We start from the raw sequence: 19,850 nt of genomic DNA on the forward strand, positions 1-19,850 counted from the left end.
GTAAAGTTGAAGAATCACCAGCTATAGACACGTGTTCCTGATCAATATTTCAGTTTTCCATGAGCAGCTTTTAAAAGCACGGTTCCACTCTGGAAGTTTACTATGCAATAAAAGGTGCCTCAACAGACACTTCATGTCTGAATAGGATCAGATGATTTAAGTAACAAGAATACTTTACTCCTGTTGGCACTGTAGAGCAACTTCTATTTCTTCCTGTTTATCAGTCTTGTTTGCCATGGCACCGGTGGGACTGACAAGCAACAGCAATTAGGTTGTACAGGTTCCAAGAACATAACCTGCTTTGCTAAACCTTTACTGGTAACAAAAACAAGGAAAGAATCTAGTTTGATTCTCAGATCTCAGGATAGCTTTAACCAGGCTTTACTTGTGAAGTGTGCACATTTTAAAAAACTCAGCATAACACAAAAGAGGAACCTCACAATGGCTTTTGTTTTTCCCATTTTCTGAGGGAAGTTGCACATTAAGGTAGCTTCACTAAAAAACAAACTATGAAGATGCAGGGAGACTTGCTATTACCTTGGGTAAGATCTTGGTCTTTATAGATCTGTTGGATAACTGCATTGATGTCTTCAATTGCTTTACGGCGTTCTTCGGTTTTCTTTGTTTTGTTAGCAACGTAATCCTGTATTGTACAAAAATATGTGTTATTAACTTCAGCTGTACATCTGACCATTAAATGTGACCATCAAAAATGCAAAGCACAGCATGTATTGTACTTACTCTACACTGCAGTTGTGCCTTTCATCAGGGCATTTCAAGACCTTTGCGTCCCCTTAACCCAGCCCTAACTGTCCTCCTGAAGTTAGTCAAGGACTGTCTGCACTTTATCATCTATAAAGTGCAGAGAACTCAGATCCTGATGCCCAGTCCTGTGCTCTAAATCACACCTGTAGTAGTAGTTTCACATCTAAGTTTTCATAGTCTTGACCAGGGGTCTCAAACATGCGGCCCGCGAGCTCCTTGCGGCCCCCACACCCTCCCCCAGCATTTACCTAGAGAGGCTCCGGCCCAATGTGCAGCGGGGGCTCAGGATGGGGGTCGGGGTGCAAGAGGGGTTTGGGGGAGCGGGCTCTGGCCTGGCACGCACCTGGGGCCAGGCAGGCTCCCTGCCTTCCTGCCCCCGCGCTGCTCCAGGAAGCAGCCGGAACCTGGGTCTGTGTGTTGCTCTTGCTTCAGGCAGCACCCCCAGCAGCTCCCATTGGCCACGGTTCGGGGAAGGGGTTAGAATGGGAGCGGGGAAGGGGTGGGAAGAGGCGGGGCAGGGCCTCATGGAAGGGGTGGAGTTGGGGTGGGGCCGAGGGTGGCGGTGGTGGTGGTGGGGGGGAGGTATCAGTAATGCAGCCCTCGGGCCAATGTACTTGTCCTCATGTGGCCCTCGTGGTCATTTGAGTTTGAGAGCCCTAGTCTTGACTATTTGAACTATCCATTCACATCCAACTATCAAAGTTTTTTTGTTTGTATTTTTTTTTTTTTTTTTAGGTCTCCGACAACCAACATGAAATAAAAGTGCACTGTATAGCCTGAAGTAATGGGAAACTTAACCAAAGATTCACCTGGAGGAAGTCAGCTGTCTGCTGAGGCAGTTTTGTTCCAACAAATTTGAAATGTTCCTTGTGGAATTTGCTTTCTAGATGAACATTCATCTCATCCTCATAGAAGGTCCGATATTTGCACAGCGAACAAACAAACTGAATCCTACCAAGAGAAAATTAGAACCAAGTGAGAAATCAAACCCCAAGCCCCAGGGTTCCATTCCAGGCTCCCCATCAGCTTGACAATACTAGTCATTTCCTACTAGTACTTAGCGGTACAATTAAAAAAGAGCACAGCTCATTCAAGAGGACAAGTCTTATACCTGGGTTGAATGGTCACATCCTTCCTACAGGTTTTAATACAGATTTTAAGGCCAGAAGGGACCATTAGCAGTAATTAGTCTGACATCTCATATAACCAAGGGCAAAGAATTGCGGTAATTCCTACACCAAGCCCAATAACTTATGGGACAGCTAGAGAGGATTTTAAGAAGGATGTCTGTCTTGATTTAAAGATTCCCCCCCGCCCCATAATGTAGAATCCATCACAGCCTGTAAGTTGCTCCAATGGTTAATTATCTTTGATGTTAAAGTTGTGCAACTTACTTCATGTGAACTTCTCAAGTTTCAGCTTCCAGCCACTGGATCTCATTATGCCTTCGTCTATTAGATTAAAGAGCCCTATGGTCAGAGAGCTCCCTGTGTAGGTAACTAAGGGCTTAAAGAGGATTCTCTCAGTCCACCTATTTAGTTTATCAAATATAAGGCTAAGCCTCACTGTAAAGCAGGTTTCCAATTTGTAACTTATTGTTTTGACATTTCTCTGAACCTCCCCAATTTTCCAGTATATACACACACACATATTATATACACACAATATATATATTACATACACACACACACACATACACACACATATATATATTTTTTAAAAGAAGTGGACACCAAACCTGGACACAATATTCCAACAGTGGTCTCAGCTGTATCATTCACAGAGGGGGAGGTACTGATTAGAGTTCTCCATTTTATAATTAGCTAACAGTCATTTGTACTTTTGCCTTACCAGCTCCCTATGAGGTGTTAAGCCAATTTTACAGATGATGGAGAGACTGGTACAGAGAAGTTCAGGTAACTACTCCTGGTTTTACCAACAAGTCAGTGGTAGAGCCAGGGACAAAAGCCAGAACCTAGATGCCAAGGCCCATGTTCTAAACATTAGGCAATCCTCCCAGAATTCTCAGACAGGACGTATACTGTGTCACTGGAAGAGGAAGATGTACCTTTCTACCATGCGATCCCGATGCCTCTTTTTCTGCCTCTCTTGAGTTTTCTTGCCTGCCTGCAATTTGCGCTTGATTTGACTGATCTCTTCTTGAATTGTTAAAGCACCTAGATGTATAAAGCAGGTTGTGTTTCAGGGCACTATTTGTGGACACCAACTGATTAAGAGGATTCACCTAGACAAGTTTAGTAGCCAACTTGACTGACTCATATAGCTCAGAGATGACAAAGTTATAGTGAAGTGTAGGAAAGAGCTGCTCCCTTAACAATTCCTGCTGTTGGCCAATTAAAAAGGAGCATTGCTAGTCTATTAACAGATGTCCCATCACTCTCTGGCCCAGACTTCAGAAAGGCTGAGCTTGGGCAGGATGGTGAGAGCATACCTCTTCTGATAAAGTTTCCTAACCCATCATTTCTGATGGTGATATAATGCCCCTGGTTTTACTGGGAAAAGATGGCCCATTTTAGATTAGGTGTGAATCTGACAGTTTTTAAGAGGCAACCAATCTCACCCCTTTCGCTTTTGTGCACATGGCACACAAGAGATGAAGGTTGTCAGTGAAATAGGAACGGAATTCCTCCTATAAAAAAAAAAACCCAATTTTTTCAAAAGCAGAAAGTAGCTTCCACTGTTCTACTGGAATGACCCGAGTACCCCTTTGGTTTCCCAGCCAAGGCTTCTCATATGGTTTTATACTGCTGCCATCACATTCCACTGATAGCAATTGCAAGTTAGACACTGTGCTATCAGGGTTCTAGACAGATTCTTCCTCTGGTGAGAGGTCACCATGCTTCTCTAAGCAACCCTCTCCCCAGCTGCCACAACAGTATTGGCACATCAAACTATCCCATGGACTCTACTCTAACCAAATAAAACGAGGAGTCTTTGTGGCACCTTAGAGACTAACACATTTTTTTGGGCATAAGCTTTTGTGGGCTATAACCCACTTCATCAGATGCATGGAGTGGAAAATATAGTAGGCAGGTATAAATACACAGCCCATGAAAAGATGGGAGTTGCCTTACCAAGAGAGTGAGTGAGTGTGTGGTCAGTGCTAACAACGCCAATTCAACATGGCCACATCCACCCTAATTTAATTGGCCTCGTTAGCACTGACCCCCCACTCGGTAAGGCAACTCCCATCTTTTCATGGGCTGTGTATTTATACCTGCCTACTGTATTTTCCACTCCATGCATCTGATGAGATGGGTTATAGCCCACAAAAGCTTATGCCCAAAAAAATGTGTTAGTCTCTAAGGTGCCACAAGGACTCCTCATTGTTTTTGCTGATACAGACTAATACGGCTACTCCTCTGAAACCTCTAACCAACTAGTATTTCTCTAAGGTACTTATAGAGCCCCATTTCTATAGCATCTGAGTGCCTCACAATCTTTAACACCCCTATCAGACAGCGAAATACTTTGTTCCTTATTTGTAAAATAGGAATAAAGTAAGAGAAACTGAAACACTTACCCAAGGTCACACGTCTGTGGCAAAGCAAAGATTTGAACCCAGGTCTCCTAAGTCCCAGGCTAGCACCATAACCACTAACCGTCCTACCTTGTCCATGGGACCCCTCTTCTTCATAGCAGAGAGACACACTATAAATCTCACATGAGACCTATAGCACTGGCTAGGAGTCACCAGATGCTGTGCTGGATTTCCCTATGTTTCCTAAAGCACCTCAATCATGACCCGTAACATCCCCTAGTATTCTAGGCCTAGCAGTGTGCCAGACAGACAGATATCCACTAGGGATTATGTACTGTGTACAGAAACCAGTGCAAGCTCTAGAGTGACGAAAGATTAAAGCTTTAACTCAGATCATCATAATCCACCACATAGATTTCTGTACAAGCTACAGCTCAGAGAGCAAAAGGAGCAAGACAGTGGCTGAACCAAGTCAGTCAGACTATTACTTGGAGCCATTTCCTCCACAGCAGAGTCCTTTATTGGCAGAAGGTTTATGCTGTACAGGGGTGTAACGTCTGAAGAGCCTTAGCACATCCCTTGATGAAGAAGTTCTTGGCTCATTTCCCCAAGAACGCTTTTAAAGAATTACATTCAGACTCACCTTTCTCAGAATCTTTTCCTTCTTCATCGTCACCCTCCTAAAATACAATTTCAAGAGGTTATTGGCAATCCCTAGCTATAACTTTTGTTTGTCTTACAGAGAAAGTGAGCACATACTAGTTTTACATCTCTTAACCATCCTGCTCCCCAAAGAGACTCCCTCCTGACTTCAGATAGCAGGGTTCCCTGTCTGAGGAACACATTTAGCCTGCGGTTTGGCAACAGTACTACACACTGGATTTCTAGGTTTCCTCACCTTATTCCTAGTCATTTTCATAAATTCTCTAGTCACATATTTTCAGCTCTTTGGAGCAGGGCCTGTCTTGCTATGCACCTGTACGAATATCCTCATACCTTCTATGGGTCATCTCGATTATCAGTTCAAAGGTTTTTTTTTTTTCCCCCTCCTGCTGATGATAGCTGATCTCAATTGATTGGCCTCTTACAGTTGGTATGGCTACTCCCACCTCTTCATGTTCTCTGTATGTATAAATATCTTCTGTGTGTTCCATTCTATGCATCCGAAGAAGTAGGCTGTAGCCCATGAAAGCTTATGCTCAAATAAATTTGTTAGTCTCTAAGATGCCACAAGTACTCCTGTTCTTTTAGTGCTCCAATCAATCTCTGTTGCGGCCTGCAGGTATTACCGCAATACAAAATAAGTAATCTAGGGAGGATTTACAACCTTCAAGCTTTCTTACATGAGGATCCAATCCCCCCACTCCTCACCAATCCCAGCTCTCTACAACTGAAAGGTAAGAAGTGGTTCCCACTCATTGCAGGAAGATTCATTTGGTTTTTAATGCTGCCACCACAACATTCTGCCCTCAACTCTAGTTACATGGCCACTCATCCACTTCCCTCAAGCATTATGGTCTTTACTGTAAATTACAAGTGTCAATTTCACTTACAGCTTTGGAGCCCTCCTTCTCTGCTGCTTCTCCTTCAGTCCCTTCCTCTGAAAAGCACATCAGAAATGGTCACCATGCAAACAGTAACAGTTGGGGAGCTCAGAAAAGAATGGTATTAACAACTTTACCACCAAATTAAATATTCAAGAGAAACTGAAATGTCAGAGCCAATTACTACCTGAAACAAAGGCATTCTGATAACTTCAGACAACTAAGAGCTAACTCATTAGTAGTCATCACCAGAGAGATTCTTACCATTCTCAGAGTCGGAGTTGTCAGAGCCATCAGTTTTTGCTGCCTTGCTGTCAGGTTCATCAGTGCTGTCAGTTTGTTTTCTCTTCTTAGAGGTAGGGTCCTTCTTGATTTTCTTTTTCTGTGACTAGAAAGGAAAATATCAGTCCCCAAATGTACATTCTGAGACCATCCCCTGCCAACAGCAAATAAGTCTACATTAAGCCACCTTAAAAAGGTCTTTATATTGAACTAAACTTCCCAGAAAACACAGTTATGCTTCTGACAGGCAAAGTCAGTCAAGACAGATAACATTTTGCACAGTCCTTCACGGCAACCTTCCTTCAGCATATCAGATTAAACCACAAAACTATAGCACATTTACTTTCCTAGCTTTACAATAAAAGCGTCAAGATTAAACACTCTGGATGCTAAGACTGCACTATGAATGAATGTGGCCTCTTCAAACCATTTAGAAAACAGTAAGATGCCAAGCAAATAATGCACAGAGGTACAAATTTCACTGTGGAAACTAAGTATGGTATTTCAGAGAATAAGGCCCTTTGCACTCAGAGCTGGACAGTGTAGTCTGTTGGGAAGTGAACAGTCTCTATATGAGGTAAATGGGTGGGAGGGGATTGCACAGGTACTTACTTTAAAGTCTGCGTCCCACATTTTCCAGTTTCTCCTCATTCGTTGTTTCATGCCGCCTCCTCCAAAGCGCATGTTTCCAGAGAAACCTCGCATTCCCTGGAACATGCTGAGTTCTGGGATAATGTTGTGGGAGAAGAGGGATGGGAGCCTAGAGGAGCCGTGGGGGCCATGGCCCCGCCCTCCCATTGGCTGCTCATTCCACTGTCCGCCCATGTGCCCGGAATATGAAGATGCCATGGGTCTGTTATTTCGCCCGTCTCTGGCCCAGTTCTGACCCCGCTGGCCAAAGTTGTCCCGTGCTCTGTTCTGGTACTGGTCCCTGTGGTTCCCATAGAAGCTGTCATAGCAACCTTCATAGGCATTTTCGGTGTCATGTTCAGCCTCACTGTAATCATAGCCGGATCTGTATAGATCACGGTCGTTCAGTGAAGACCTTGAGTCGTAGGACTCATATGTATTATACCTGCAAGAGTCGCACAGCAAGCAAGGAATCCAGTCAGTAGCATATAAGGCACCACATTACAGCCTGCCGAGAAATGGCAGCAGAAAGATTAAACAAAAACAACAGAACTGTTCATCTCATTTATATAAAAAAAGGCTCTGAGGTTTCACTCAACATGGGAGTTTTTCCCGTGTGATACACAGCAGGAGAAGGGCATAAATAGAATGGCAAGTACCAGCAGGGACTCGGTTCAACCTCAGCCCGTCACTGAAGGACCACAGATATCTAGTCAGATTTACATATGCCTAACGTGCCAGGAAGCCCACACCAAACTAATCTTCAATTTCTCTTAAATTTACTAAAACAACAAGGAGGCCGGTGGCACCTTAAAGACTAACAGATTTATTTGGGCATAAGCTTTCGTGGGTAAAAACCTCACTTCTTCAGATGCAAATTATTCTTCAAATTACTGTGTCACACACTGATCTTTTTTAAAAAGAAAAGAAAAGTTCCCAAGCTGAGCAAAGGTACCTCCGTTAGCGGTAGCTGTGGATTTTCAACTGTGCAGGCATTCCGATTTTCTGATTTCAATTTAATACATTCACCACCCGCCCTCTATTTAGCTAAGCTTAAGTCAGACTGAACAATCCAAATAGTTAAAAACAAATGCAGAGCTAGTTAGACCACAAAGTAATAGTCCCACTTTTCTTCCCCCACTCGATTCTGAATTGTTAGGAGGAACGGCTTAATTTAGGCCTTGTCTACACAAGAAAGTTTCTGCGTATAATGCATGGTGTGAATTTAAGCCAACAGTCATACTAGTAAAACCTCCTCATGTGGGCATTTATTCTGGTATAAGAGTGCCTTTTCTTGATTTAGCTTGTGTCTCTTGGGAAGGGTTTTTAACAAGTCAACTTTCCCATGTAGACATGACTTTAGAGTTATTACTGGCCACTGTAGTTTCCACAAAACCAGTTTTTAACCAGGACAGTTTCAGAAGAAAGATACAAAACCTGCAGAGGAGATTTAGACTTAAATTCTGTAATATCTAAAGTAGTGCCTCTGTACATCTTATGCAGTGGCTGATATATCATCTTTGCTGCATATTGAGTCTATCAAAGTTTAAGGGGAGGCTCCACACTCTTCATGATAACATGCTACTTTACCAGATGTGCCATAGCGTGAGGGAAATCCACACTCACCAAGAGAGAACACAAACAGGTTCACACATTACACAAGGAAACAAGAACACAATGTCAAACTAGCACTGGGGCACAAACCCCAGTAGTTATGCTCTATAGCAAGGTCTTGAAAGCAAGGAAGTTGGAAGGAAACAATGGCTGGAGGAGGAGACACTAACTCCAAAGCCAAAGAGAGCCATTCCATCTACTGATGTTAGAAGAATCATCCAGACTAGCAATCACCAAAAATCCTCAGAGGGTAAAGCTACAAGTGCCAATTTACAGTAAACCAGAGCTTTCAACTGCAGCAACTGAATAGCCCTCCCCACACTCTGGTTTTTAGGAAATGAGACTGAAGGCTAAAAACTGATGTTTTCTAAACCACTAATTTCATGCTTTTGTCCCTTAAATGGTTAACTACATTCACTCTGGATATTTGATAACAGATTCTAGCTCTTGCTGGAGAAAAGTTAACAGGACTGGGTTACGAGCCAAGTATCATCTATCATGACAGAACTATGCATGGTATCTTGCCCGATGTTTGAGGCTTGGAGCAGAAGATCCCAATTGTGTGATGTCTGAATAATGGACAAGGGCTGGAACATCAAATTCAAAGTGCTCATCTTATGAAATTAGAACCCAGGAGTTTAGACAATTAAACTATTCACCTGCTGCCTTGCAACAGTCCTTTCCACTCCCTACAAGAGAGGTACAGATTCATCCATGAGGCCAGAAGATACCAGTGTAATCATCTATTATTTCAAGTATAACAGGCCAAAGAACTTCCCTACAGCATCTCTTTTAGAAAAATATCCAATCTTTAATTAAACGTTTTACCCTTGGTAAGTTATTCCAATGGTTAAATACCATCACTGTTGAAAGTTTGCACCTCAATTTCCATCTAAGATTTGTCTAGTTTCAACTTGTTTACCTTTGTCTACTAGATTAAAGAGGCTGCTATTATCAAATATTTTTTCCCCCCAGGATGGATTTAAAAAACAACAATTCTGATGTACTTTACATGAGTGCTTTTAAACAGAGTACTCCACCAAAATCTATTTGATGCAAGACTTCAGAGGAGTAATTCCTTAAAACTTTGTGAAGCCTACTGTACATTTGTCCTCTATTCCATAAACATGTAGCAATTTTACAATATTCAAAAGTCATATGCTACTAGTAATTACTATTGAATTATACTTTTGGTAAACATATCCCAAGTTCTTGTGATAAACTTTATAAAGTTTTTATAGTTTTAAACTTGGTTGGTTAAAACAAAATACAGATGCAACAATAGCTGACTGCAAACAAACCAGAATGCACTCCAACATAAAAAGGATAATAATGTATAAAAGTCTCTTGCAGGACATTTCTTACTACTAACAAGCTATGCTTTCATTCTAGAGAAGAGGTTCTGGTTTGCTTCCATTATATTGAATTTAAGTTATTTTGACAATGTCTCTGAACAGCAGCAGATAAACTTCAAGTTCTCTACAAAACATAGATGTCTCCTCTACATAGATGTAAATCTGCCATTGTTCAAATAAATACTTGTACATAAGCAAAATACTCAGAAATGGATTTGCTGGGATGAATTAATATTTCACATAAACCTAGAATGAACAGCAGTGTTGTAGAAGTATTACATTTTGAATATAAACTCATTTTGAAATTTAACACAAGAAAATTTTTGTGAGGTGAACAGTCCTTATTAGTACTGCATATACTTTGGATTTAAAACCTGGTCAAAACCTCACTTGATCTTTTCTAGACATCTGTACTGTATTCCCAGCCAGCAACCCAAAACTGGAACAAAAATGTCACTTTTAGATTAACAATTAAGCTTAAAATCAAATGACTGTTGTGGCAATGCTATAGAAATGAAATACATTAGCAGGCTCCAGATATAGAAATATTAAGGAATCCCTTCTTTATTCATCTCCAGTTTAAAACTGTGAGAAGATTTCCTCCCCTCCTCCCCCCAATTAAACATATCCTACTACTGCTGTAAAGATTGCATCACAGTTCAAGTACCCGTCACCAGACTATTAAGACTTCACTACTCAAACTGGGATACAAATGACTTATTTCAAAAATATAAACAAAAGAAGGAAAATCCAGCCAAACCAATTCCCTTTATCCATCTGTTCCTCTTGAGAGCTAAAATGTGAAGACAAAGTGAGAATGAGGTCAAAATGAGAAAGAAGTGAGAGGTAGCAACTCTGATAGTCAGCAGAAGTTTAGAGTAGCAGTTCCCTTAGGAAAAGACACTAACCTGTCTGGTACTGAATCTTTTCATCTTGATCTCTAGACTCACCTGTCTCCACCTGAGCCATAATGTCCTCCTTGCATTGTGTCCGTTTCTAGATGAGACACCATATCTAAGCGCTGGTTCATTTTTGCTATAACAGCATCGGCGCCAGTGGAAGTGTTAGGGTCTGTGTCTGAATTAGGCATTTCCCAAGAGTTTGAAGTGGCCATACCATACCCATAATTGCCAGAGTTATCTTGACCGTATCCATATCCATAACTATATCCCTCGTATCCTGAAATGAGAAAGTGTCATTGAGAATTCCAGTCAAGCAGCTGAGCGAACATTTCTATCCAAGTTTAGACACAGAAGTCCCAAGAGTGCCCCTTCCCCACAGAATGTGGTGGTTTTAATTTACATTTAACCCATTTTTCCCTTACAAGACACCTGCCAAGGTGTGTTAGTGTATCCGACATCAGGACTTGAAGGTAAAAACACACATGGAAGAAACTTCACACCAAATCCCAGCAATACAGTAACAGTCTACAATCTGCCCCAACTAACATTTAACCCTCAATTTTCATTCTTGCTCTCACTCATGGACAGGGCAGGCTGCAGTGTAGCCTACACAAAGCCTTCCATGACAATCCGTTTGCCTGATAAAAAACAGATTCCAGAGAGAACATGGTCCAGTCACCCTCAGAAAGAACAGCTAGTGTGGCATGGACATTTAGGCACGTGTAAAGGGTGTAGATTGTGCGAGAAGAAATTACAAGATAACGTATTTAAGACGAGCCAAGTTTAGTTGAAAGTGGGCTTGTCTCTATGTCAGTTTGACATGAAGTTGTGCTGTATCCATACCCAGTTATGTTCTGACTTCATAGCATAAAATTCATACCTCTAAGCTAGGCAGTCAGTTCACATTATAATTGCGGTGATTTGTTCGAATTAGATGACATCATTGTGTCTGGGGTCTATTCTTCTAGAGACGCACAAGAATTCATGCAATTCTAAAAATGGAACAATAACCCCACACTAACTTTAACCAGCATAAATATCACTCATGTCACTTCTGTTCCCTCTCCTGCCCACACGTAAATGAGAGAAATCTTTAATTAAACATTTTACCCTTGGTAAGTTGTTCCAATGGTTAAATACTATCACTGTTGAAAGTTTGCACCTCAATTTCCGTCTAAGATTGGTCTAGTTTCAAATTGTTTACCTTTGTCTACTAGATGTTCTAATGTCTTTTGTAGTTTAAGAATATTTAATAGCATTAGGAGGTAGCATGAGCTAGTGGACAGAGCACTTACCTAGGAGTCAGGATACCTCTATTCCTGACATGCCACTGACCTAGAATGTCTTTGGGGACATAGGTGCCGACTCCGTGGGTGCTCCGGGGCTGAAGCACCCATGGGGAAAAACTGGTGGATGCTCTGCACCGCAACCCCGCTTCTCCTCCCAGCGCTTGTCACCACGAAACAGCTGTTTTGTGGTGAAACAGGCGGGGGGGGGGAGGGGGGGGGAAGAGAGTGGAAACGTGGCGCGCTCAGGGGAGGAGACAGGGAAGAGGTGGGGCCAGGGTGGAGATTTGGGGAAGGGGTCAGGGCGGGGGAGGGGGTCGAGCACCCACTGGCGCCAGAAGAAGTTGACGCCTATGTTTGGGGAAGTCACTTAATCTCTCTTACCTTCCCTCTGTCTTGTCCCTTTAAACTGTAAATTCTTCAGGACACAGACTATATCACAATATACCTGTTCAGTGCCTAGCATAACAGGACCCTAAGTGATACTATAAACACAAGTAGTAAAACAATGACAAGCTCATCTTACTGCATATTTTGCCAAAACAACTAATTGATTGAAAAATGGGGGGATGGGGGGGGGGCGCGAAGAGGGAGAGAGAAAATCATGAATATTTTCTGTTTTTTTACAAAAGTAAGTTTTCCAGTTAGCTCTGAAGATGGTGAAAAAGGTCAAAATCCTTTGTACAACACTGACTACAGTTTAAACTATCAGTCAGTGATACAAAAAATATACTATACTGCTCTGCTAGTCAGTCTTTGCGGAGTGGAGAGAGGCTTCCTTGTGCTAATTAAAGCGTGCAGATTAGGGAGATTCTACCACACAGCTGGGCATCACACTAGTCTGCGCACAGTGAGCATGGCCTCTGGAAAAAGACAAGTATTTATAAAGGGAGGCCTGTTTCAAGTTTGGGTCTAAATGCCGACGCACTGTCATTTTTCGTGTCTTTCTGGCACAAGAACTAGAAATTCAGTCTTCTGGCATGCTATGACAGCATTTTAATGTTCAGTGCCATTTCACAGAGAAGTGATATCAGACAGAAAGACTGAAGGAAAACAGATAGTGGATACAAACTGCTGACTTCTGGGAACAGAAATATCTGGTTTTGTTGATGCACAAGGCAGAATAGTAAAGACTGTCACAGTTATATGGGCTCTGCAACGCTGACCGAAATAGAGTTGCATGTGACCTAAGAGGAAATTATTCCGGGGGGGGGGGGGGACGGACAGATTTGAGCTGTGAAAATTTTCACTTTTATAATCATTTTTCTGACTGATTAAATGACATCTTTTCATGATGATGTAATGTATTAAGATTTTACTATACTTGCCTCTGTTTGTCCCAGAGTTCCAGTTGCCATAACCTAGAAAAAGACCAAAAGCTGGTCAAAACCCAAATTATATGGCAGGCGTCAGCAGCCTTTCAGAAGTGGTGTGCCGAGTCATTATTTATTCACTCTCATTTAAGGTTTCGCGTGCCAGTAATACCTTCTAAAAATGTTAAAAATGTCTCTTTCTATAAGTCTATAATATATACCTAAACTATTGTTGTATGTAAAGTAAATAAGGTTTTTAAAATGTTTAAGAAGCTTCATTTAAAATTCAATTAAAATGCAGAGCCCCCCGGACTAGTGGCCAGGACCCGGGCAGTGAGTGTGCCACTGAAAATCAGATCGCATGCCGCCTTTGGCACACATGCCAGAGGTTGCCTACCCCTGTTATATGGTACGCTCTAGCTAGAACAGCTGGCATGAAGGAGAATCTATGCTATTTAAGATCTGATCATCAAATGCACACAAATAAGCCTGACTGTATCACAGTGGATACCCTAAAAAGAGATCCGAGCTTGACAAACCTATATTACTCTGGAGGAATTCTGCACCACTGAGCATACAGAATTCATGTCCTCTGCAGATAAGGATGGGGAAGCAAAGGGAAGTCACAAGAGCAGTCATGTGCCCCTCCCCAGCAGCACAGGCGTGTGGTATCCTCTTCTGGCTGCTCCAGGCACCAAGGTAAATCACTGGGGGGGGGGGAGCTCCCATGAGCATGGTTTAGGGAGGACAGGGGATTTTTCCCCCCTTCACTCCCCCCCCCCCAAACAGAAGCGTGGCATAGGGGGCTGTGTGGGGTCACATTCCACTGCCCACTTCTGCAAGTGCTGAGCTGCCTGGATGATGGAGAGTGCCCCTCCCTGGTCCTGGTGCCAGTCATACCCCTCTTCTATGCGTGCTGGGAGACATCTTGTTTTCCATACAATGGTGAGTGCCACTGGTGGGTCGTGGCAGCAGGGGAGGGAGAGGCAGTGGGGAAGAAAGGGGGACAGGATTGGACAGGGGGAAATGGGATGTAGGAGTGAGATAGGAGCAGGGGACAGTGGGGAGAGGAAGAGGCAGTGAAGAAAAGGATAGGATAAGGAAGAGAAGCGGATGGGGGAGGGATCCTCGTGCTGGTTGCAGCAGCAGCAGCTGGGGCTCTCCTATTAAGGAAGTCCATCGAACCTTCAACCCAACAAACCCCATATCTGGACCCTCACTGAGTCCCAACCAGTTGCATCCAGACCCCAACCCCAGCAAGCCCCACTCCCAGACCCGCTTGCTGAATCCCATCTTTCCCCACCTGGACCCCCCTGCAGAGTCCCATTGTCCCTGCATCTGGAACCTCCCTTGTGCATCCAAATCCTCCACTGAGCTTTCTGCACCCAGAGTGCCCCCCACAAAACCCTCTTACCCTACATCTGGATTCCCCTACACTAAGCCCGCCACAGTTGGACCCTGCTGGGCTGAGCCTGCCTGCCCACAACTGGTGCACCTGGTGCAGAGCTCAAGGGTCTTACAGCAGAAAGGCTGGGCCTGCTGCAGAATCAGGTACAGCCTCACTGCAGGGTCCCTGTTCCATGGGTGATCTCCCACCCCTGTGCAGCCAGTGATCTGTGCTCACTACTGCTATGCTGGAGTCTCCACATTTACTTATTAAATAAAATTTGCAGAATTTTAAACTATTGTGTGCAGAAATTTTCTTGGCGCAGAATTCCTTAGGAGTACCATATCAACAAGTAGGAAACATGGTCTAGAGAGTAGTGTCCTTACTCATCAGTTTCTGTACAATGTTATTTTAATTCAAGCTTAAGTTTCTAGCACTTGTGACTGCAAAAATACCCTTCCAACTGGGAACAGGGTGAGTTTTGTCTTTCAAGATCTACAGAAAGATACAGCTTGGAATAAAGGCTGTTATTTGCCCAAGTCCTAGATCACAGCATCATCTTGGACTGGAAGGGAAGGAATCACTCACTAGCAACTTGTTTTGCATCTGGTCATCCAGTCTTAGGGATGGGATATGCTCTCCACTGCCTGTGCCCTCACTAGGGGCTGGTTTACAGTACAAATTTTTTGTCACTTACTGGACATCAGGAGGAAGGGTAGTGTAGATACCAGTCTAACAAGTGATATTGGTGGTAGAGTGTCTATGCCTAATTTGGTAAAGAATCCGAAGAAGTGGGCTGTAGTCCACGAAAGCTTATGCTCTAATAAATTTGTTAGTCTCTAAGGTGCCACAAGTACTCCTGTTGTTTTTTTTTTTTGGTAAAGAATGTGAGCGAAGCCAAACATCAAAAATTAAGATGTTTGTATATTAATGCGAGGAGCCTAGGTAACAAAATGGAGGAACTATAGCTATTGATGCAGGAAGTGAAACCAGATATTATAGGGATAACAGAAACATGGTGGAATAGTAGTCATGACTAGAGTACAGGTATTGAAGGGTATGTGCTGTTTAGGAAAGACAGAAATAAAGGTAAAGGTGGTGGAGTAGCACTGTATATCAATGATGAGGTAGACTGTAAAGAAATAAGAAGGGATGGAATGGATAAGACAGAGTCTGTCTGGGCAAAAATCACATTGGGGAAGAAAGCTATTAGAGCCTCCCCTGGGATAGTGCTTGGGGTGTGCTACAGACCGCCAGGATCTGATCTGGATATAGGGAGAGACCTCTAATGTTTTTAATGAAGTAAATACTAATAGGAATTGTGTGATCATGGGAGACTTAAATTCCCAGATATTGATTGGAGGACAAGTACTAGTAATAATAAACAATAGGGTTCAGATTTTCCTGGATGCGATAGCTGATGGATTCCTTCACCAAGTAGTTGCTGAACCAACAAGAGGGGATGGAATTTTAGATTTGGTTTTGGTGAGTAGTGAGGACCTCATAGAAGAAATGGTTGTAGGGGACAACCTTGGTTTGAGCGATCATGAGCTAATTCAGTTCAAACTAAATGGAAGGATGAACCAAATAGATCTGACTAGGGTTTTTGATTTCAAAAGGGCTAACTTTAAAAAATTAAGGAAATTAGTTAGGGAAGTGGATTGGACTGAAAAACTTGTGTATCTAAAAGCAGGAGGAGGCTTGGAATTACTTCAAGTCAAAGTTGCAGAAACTATCAGAAGCCTGCATCCCAAAAAAGGGGAAAAAATTCATAAGCAAGAGTTTTAGACCAAGCATCTCAGAGAGATGATTAAGAAAAAGCAAAAAGCCTACAAGGAGTGGAAGATGGGAGGGATCAGCAAGGAACGCTACCTTCTTGAGGTCAGAACGTGTAGGGATAAAGTGAGAAAGGCCAAAAGCCATATAGAGTTGGACCTTGCAAAGGGAATTAAAATCAATAGTAAAAGGTTCTATAGCCATATAAATAAGAAGAAAACAAAGAAAGAAGAAGAAATGGGACCGCTATACACGGAGGATGGAGTGGAGGTTAAGGATAATCTAGGCATGGCCCAATATCTAAACAAATACTTTGCCTCAGTCTTTAATGAGGAGCTTAGGGATAATGGTAGGATGACAAATGGGAATGAGGATATGGAGGTAGATATTACCACATCCGAGGTAGAAGCCAAACTCGAACATCTTAAGGGACTAAATCAGGGGGCCCAGATAATCTTCATCCAAGAATATTAAAGGAACTGGCACATGAAATTGCTAGCCCATTAGCAAGAATTTTTAATGAATCAGTAAACTCAAGGGTTGTACTGTATGACTGGAGAATTGCTAACATACGAACTATCTTTAAGAAAGGGAAAAAAAGTGACCCAGGTAACTACAGGCCAGTTAGTTTGACATCTGTAGTATGCAAGGTCTTGGAAAAAGTTTTGAAGGAGAAAGTAGTTAAGGACATTGAGGTCAAAGGTAATTGGGACAAAATACAGCATGGTTTTACAAAAGGTAGATCGTGCCAAACCAACCTGATCGCCTTCTTTGAGAAGGTAACATTTTTTAGACAAAGGAAATGCAGTGGATCTAATTTGCCTCGATTTCAGTAATGGTTCCACATAGGGAATTATTAGCTAAACTGGAAAAGATGGGGATCAATATGAAAATTGAAAGGAGGATAAGGAACTGGTTAAAGGGGAGACTACAACGGGTCATACTGAAAGGTGAACTGTCAGGCTGGAGGGAGGTTACTAGTGGAGTTCCTTAGGGATCGGTTTTGGGACCAATCTTTTTATTACTGACCTTGGCACAAAAAGTGTGAATGTGCTAATAAAGTTTGCAGATGACACAAAGCTGGGAGGTATTGCCAATACAGAGAAGGACTGGAATATCATACAGGAAGATCTGGAGGACCTTGTAAACTGGAGTAATAGTAACAGGATGAAATTTAATAGTGAAAAGTGCAAGATCATGCATTTAGGGATTAATAAGAATTTTTGTTATAAACTGGGGACGCATCAGTTGGAAGTAACAGAGGAGAAGGAGCTCGGAGTATTGGTTGATCACAGGATGACTATGAACCGTCAATGTGATATAGCTGTGAAAAAAAGCTAATGTGGTCTTGGGATGCATCAGGCAAGGTATATCCAGTAGAGATAAGGAAGTGTTAGTACCGTTACACAAGGCACTGGTGACACCTCATCTGGAATACTGTGTGCAGTTCTGGTCTCCCATGTTTAAGAAGGATGAATTCAAATTGGAACAGGTACAGAGAAGGGCTACTAGGATGATTCGAGGAATGGAAATGCTGTCTTACGAAAGGAGACTCAAAGAGCTTGGCTTGTTTAGCCTAACCAAAAGAAGGCTGAGGGGATTGCTCTCTATATAAATATATCAGAGGGATAAATACCAGGGAGGGAAAGGAATTATTTAAGCTCAGTACCAATGTGGACACAAGAACAAATGGATATAAACTGGCCATCAGGGAGTTTAGACTTGAAATTAGACGACGGTTTCTAACCATCAGAGGAGTGAAGTACTGGAACAACTTTCCAAGGGGAGCAGTGAGGGCAAAAGACATATCTGGCTTCAAGACTAAGCTTGACAAGTTTATGGAGGGGATGGTATGATGGGATAGCCTAATTTTGGCAATTAACTGATCTTTGACTATTAGCAGTAAATATGCCCAATGGCCTGTGATGAGATGTTAGATGGGGTGGAATCTGAGTTACTACAGAGAATTCTTTTCTGGGTGTCTGGCTGGTGAGTCTTGCCCACATGCTCAGGGTTTAGCTGATCGCCATATTTGGGTTTGGGAAGGAATTTTCCTCCAGGGCAGATTGGCAGAGGCCCTGGGTTTTTTTTTGCATCTTCCCCTGCAGCGTGGGGCACAGGTCACTTGCTGGAGGATTCTCTGCACCTTGAAGTCTTTAAACCATGATCTGAGGACTTCAATAGCTCAGACATAGGTTAGGGGTTTGTTATAGGATTGGGTGGGAGAGATTCTGTGGCCTGCGTTGTGCAGGTCAAACTAGACGATCATAATGATCCCTTCTGACCTTAAAGTCTGATAGGTGCCATCATACCAGTGCAGAATATGGATTAGCTGCAATGATAACCATGGCCAAAACAGTCAACACCACTTGATTTTAACCAGAGTTTCTGAACCCCAACTGCAAAATCCCTAGTACACAGAAATCTCCCTGCTGGGTTAGGTTCTGCAAGATTCAATAGGTTGGAATCCCCCTATGTGGGCTCCCAAATTCCTATCCAGACCCAGAGTAGGACTACACTGGATCGGCTACAAGAAGAGTGTCTATTTCAGAGAAGGGAGCAGGACTTGTCACCAAAAAAAGTTGTGAACTGCCTCTATCTTAAATCATAAAATCATAATTTAGGATTGGAAGAGACATCAGGAGTTCATCTAGTCCAACCCCCTGCTCAAAGCAGGGCCAACACCAACTAAATCATCCAAGCCAGGGCTTTGGTAAGCTGGGCCTTAAAAACCTCCACCATCTCCCTAGGTAACCCATTCCAGAGCTTCACCACCCTCCTCGTGAAATAGTGTTTCCTAATATCCAACCTAGACCTCCCCCACTGCAACTTGAGACCATTGCTCCTTGTTCTGTCATCTGCCACCACGGAGAACAGCTGAGCTCCATCCTCTTTGGAACCCCTCTTCACGTAGTTGAAGGCTGCTATCAAATCCCCCCCCCCTTCTCTTCTGCAGACTAAACAAGACCAGTTCCCTCAGCCTCTCCTCATAAGTCATGTGCCCCAGCCCCCTGATCATTTTTGTTGCCCTCCACTGGACTCTCTCCAATTTGTCCACATCCTTTCTGTAGTGGGGACCCTAAAACTGGACACAATACTCCAGATGTGGCCTTACCAGAGGGGAATAATCCTTTCAAATGAACGAATAGAGGGGAATAATCACTTCCCTCGATCTGCTGGCAATGTTCATACTAATGCAGCCCAATATGCTGTTAGCCTTCTTGGCAACAAGATACACTGCTGACTCATATCGAACTCTCATCCACTGTAATCCCCACATCCTTTTCTGCAGAACTGCTGCTTACCCAGTCGGTCCTCAGCCTGTAGTAGTGCATGGGATTCTTCCATTCAAAGTGCAGGACTCTGCACTTGTCCTTGTTGAACCTCATCAGATTTCTTTTGGCCCAACCCTCCAATTTGTCTAGGTCACTCAGGTCCCTATCCCTACTCTCAGAACTTCCTGAGGGTGCAATCCATCCCATTATCCAGATTAA

The 19,850-nt window shown here is 42.9% G+C and overlaps 1 protein-coding gene across 6 annotated transcripts in view; it reads right to left on the reverse strand.

The window, feature by feature from the left end:
• AKAP8L (A-kinase anchoring protein 8 like) overlaps positions 1 to 19,850 on the reverse strand; it is a 42,081-nt gene that overhangs the window by 11,545 nt on the left and 10,686 nt on the right. For 2 of the 6 annotated variants that reach the window (XM_034793499.1, XM_034793501.1), the window contains exons 2-9: positions 10,643 to 10,871; positions 6,706 to 7,168; positions 6,076 to 6,199; positions 5,821 to 5,867; positions 4,911 to 4,947; positions 2,834 to 2,942; positions 1,575 to 1,716; positions 538 to 643 (exon numbers count right to left, since the gene is read on the reverse strand). In XM_034793499.1, the coding sequence (XP_034649390.1) occupies positions 538 to 643; positions 1,575 to 1,716; positions 2,834 to 2,942; positions 4,911 to 4,947; positions 5,821 to 5,867; positions 6,076 to 6,199; positions 6,706 to 7,168; positions 10,643 to 10,871 (1,257 nt within the window). Of the gene's footprint in view, positions 1 to 537; positions 644 to 1,574; positions 1,717 to 2,833; positions 2,943 to 4,910; positions 4,948 to 5,820; positions 5,868 to 6,075; positions 6,200 to 6,705; positions 7,169 to 10,642; positions 10,872 to 11,474; positions 11,573 to 13,208; positions 13,242 to 19,850 lie in introns of those variants that run through there. The other 4 variants (XM_034793502.1, XM_034793498.1, XM_034793500.1 and 1 more) reach the window with 4 other exon arrangements.

The sequence above is a fragment of the Trachemys scripta genome, chromosome 17, assembly GCF_013100865.1.
Source record: "Trachemys scripta elegans isolate TJP31775 chromosome 17, CAS_Tse_1.0, whole genome shotgun sequence".
NCBI classification, from domain to species: Eukaryota; Metazoa; Chordata; order Testudines; family Emydidae; genus Trachemys; species Trachemys scripta.